Source organism: Eurytemora carolleeae, unplaced genomic scaffold, assembly GCF_000591075.1.
Source record: "Eurytemora carolleeae unplaced genomic scaffold, Eaff_2.0 scaffold571, whole genome shotgun sequence".
NCBI lineage: Eukaryota > Metazoa > Arthropoda > Copepoda > Calanoida > Temoridae > Eurytemora > Eurytemora carolleeae.
In genome coordinates, this window is record NW_019396700.1 from 90,389 (window position 1) to 93,568 (window position 3,180).

The 3,180-nt window shown below is 29.8% G+C and overlaps 1 protein-coding gene across 1 annotated transcript in view; it reads left to right on the forward strand.

The window, feature by feature from the left end:
• The window catches only part of LOC111707537 (uncharacterized), a gene marked incomplete in the record, with an annotated part of 27,185 nt that overhangs the window by 20,090 nt on the left and 3,915 nt on the right, over positions 1–3,180 (forward strand). Inside the window, 1 exon segment of the mRNA XM_023480653.1 lies at positions 1,409–1,660. Coding sequence (XP_023336421.1) covers positions 1,409–1,660 — 252 coding nt within the window.

Below are 3,180 nucleotides of genomic sequence, written 5' to 3' on the forward strand. Positions count from 1 at the left end.
TATCCTACTACCCTACTAGTTTATTTGTATCTATGCTGTTTAACAGCTAGAATAAAAACAAGGTCTACGCCATTGGGTGGAAAAGATATAGAGATTAGAAAGATTAGAAAATCAAAGTTTGTGACAAAGACTTAATTCCTTTGTAAGTAGACTAAAATCGATTCAGAGTTGTGTCTAAAAAATGCATTAAAGAATTTCAAAACTTCAAACGTGAATAAAATTTGTTACTAACATGATTTACCTAAGTTTCATGAGATCAAATTTTTCAAAATCTACTATTCTACTATTCTACTATAATACTATTCTATCATTCTACTATTCTATTATTCTACTATTCTACTATTCTACTATTCTAAATATATGGAAGACGTTTATTTCATGCAGAAAACTGTTTCTCCTTTGTGAGTGTGACCTCGTTATTTGCAAATAGCCCTTTAGGGACCAAAAAGCTTACAAATAGCTTATAAATAGCCCTTTAGGGACCAAATAACTTTCAAACAACCCTTTAGGGTCTAGAAATTGTATTATTGTATACAAATTCTATCTAAGATGAAATAATTTTTAATGTGATTTTCGAGTAAAAAACTTTTAAATTTTCAAAATGTCCGTCACTTATGTTTTCGTATTAAACAAATCTTAGAATCTGGAAGAAATATTTGCAATTCTCAAAAATAATAAACTAACGAAAAAAAGAGTTTGTTTGAAAAAAACAATACGCAAACAGAAAAGAGTCAGGGATGAAGAAAGTCATAAAGAAAGTGTTGTTAAAGCGCTCAGAGTCGAAATACATATCTCTAAATCTATCTATGTTCTGCTATATGTATAAATCTATCCTATGTTCTGGTATATGTATAATCTATCCTTTGTTCTGGTATATGTATAATCTATCCTATGTTCTGGTATATGTATAATCTATCCTATGTTCTGATGTATGTATAATCTATCCTATGTTCTGATGTATGTATAATCTATCCTATGTTCTGGTATATATGTATACTCTATTCTCATCTATACAGATTGTATGTTTCTATCTTCAAATAATAAATCGACTGAAACTAATTCTAAATTGCAAAGCAGAAATATAAAATATTTACATTTTTTCGTGTTTATCTAGATACATATATACATAAGCTTATTCTAGAGCATTTCTTTGAATATAAACTGAAAAAAAGTTTATCAGGAAAATAGATATTTGAAGAAAAGCTGATTTTTTCTTACCGAGGGTTTTTGATATTTCAATATTTCTACTCAATGGAGGGTTTTGATATTTCAATATTTCTACCCAATAGAGGGTTTTGATATTTCAATATTTCTACCCAATAGAGGGTTTTTGATATTTCAATATTTCGAAGAAAATAGTAGGATTGTTTAAGTACGTTTCTATGAATAATTATCATATTTTTTTCAGTGCGTTGAGATAGAGATCTTTCTCATTAGAGATCATTCCATCGAGATTAAAGTCAACATTTCTAAGCACAACAACATTAGCAACAACAACAACAACAACAACAACATCAAAAACAACAATAAGTTTAATGATAATTGTAGCAAAAACAGACACTGCATCGATCACACTGATAGCATTAAGAGAAGATTGAACCTGACTGAGACGATATCCAGTTCTAAAGTGCTGAACTTTTATGATGACGAGTGTTCTAGGGATGAATCAATTTGTTTTATATCTCGTAGTTCTCATCTTAAAACCAATATCTTTAATTATCTTTTTTTAATTTTGCCCATATTTAATTTCTAATTTCGGTTTCTTTAATGCTTTAAACTTAGATTGTTTAATCTAGCAGAATTCATAGTTGGAAACATCTAAGATCTAAGACACTGGGTTGCAAATATAGAAGAATTAGAAAATTGGAGTCTGTGACAAAGACTTATTTCCTTAAGTAATGTAAACAATCCAACATCTTTAATCCTTAATTTTGAAAGAACCAACCGGAATATCCCATCTCTAAGAATCGGAATAAAAAATGAAATGTTTAAAGTACTCATTTTATTTTCTTCGTTTCTTTTAAAATTTTACATCCAGAAATGTTATTTTTCCAAAGTTCTTCCTCCAAGTAATGAAAGAGAAGCTTTTTAATTGATATCTTCTCTTGCCTTCTATGTTTATTTGTATCTTTGCTGTTTATCTATGGGTAGATATTACCCTGTAGAAATTAGTGTTCTAGGCTTCCGAGATCAATTCTCAGTAAAAGTGAAGAAATCATCCAACAACGATTATACTTCTTTATCTTTGCCACAATTCAAGCGTAATATTGCAGTTTACACTGGATACAGCAATTTTGCATTACATGGTGCACAGCAATGTTGCAATTTACACTGTACACAGCAATATTGCAGTTTAAACTGTGCAACTGTATTGCAGTTTACACTGTACAACTGTAGTGCAGTTTACACTGTACAACTGTTTTGTAGTTTACAATGTACACAGTAATATTGCAGTTTACAATTTACACAGCAGTATTGCAGTTTACACTGTACAACTGTATTGCAGTTTACACTGTACACCTGTATTGCAGTTTACACTGTACACCGAAATGTTGCAGTTTACACTGTACACAACACAGCAATATTGCAGTTTACACTGTACACAGCAATATTGCAGTTTACACTGTACAACTGTATTGTAGTTTACGCTGTACAACTGTATTGCAGTTTACACTGTACAACGAACCAGTTAAGACATTTTATGGTTCCCACTACAGATAGATACAAGTAAAAGCGTAAAAATCTCTTCAATTATGCTATCATCTGTTTATCTGTCTATCTATCTATCTCTCTATCTGTCTGAACTCTGAATGATATGAACACGACATAATAATTTGTATTCATCCCTCTTCAAAAGTTTACACACGGCATTCAAATCACCAGAAAATTCTAAAATTAAATTCTAGTTTCTAACAAATGTATTTCATTTATCCAAAATGGCTTTATCGATTGGCATGAAATATCTTTTATATCAGTGAGGAGACAGGATTTTTATATATCACTAAACAACATGTATCTTATGTTTATTCTTTTTTGGTTAGATTTGAAATATTTATTTTTATTATTTAAGAGTTTTAAAAAAGTTAAAGTTAAGGTATCCTTGTATTTGAATAAATGGATAATAGTGCGTGCATGATAACATTCATAATACTTCATAGAATTCACGAGTTTGGAGGGGGG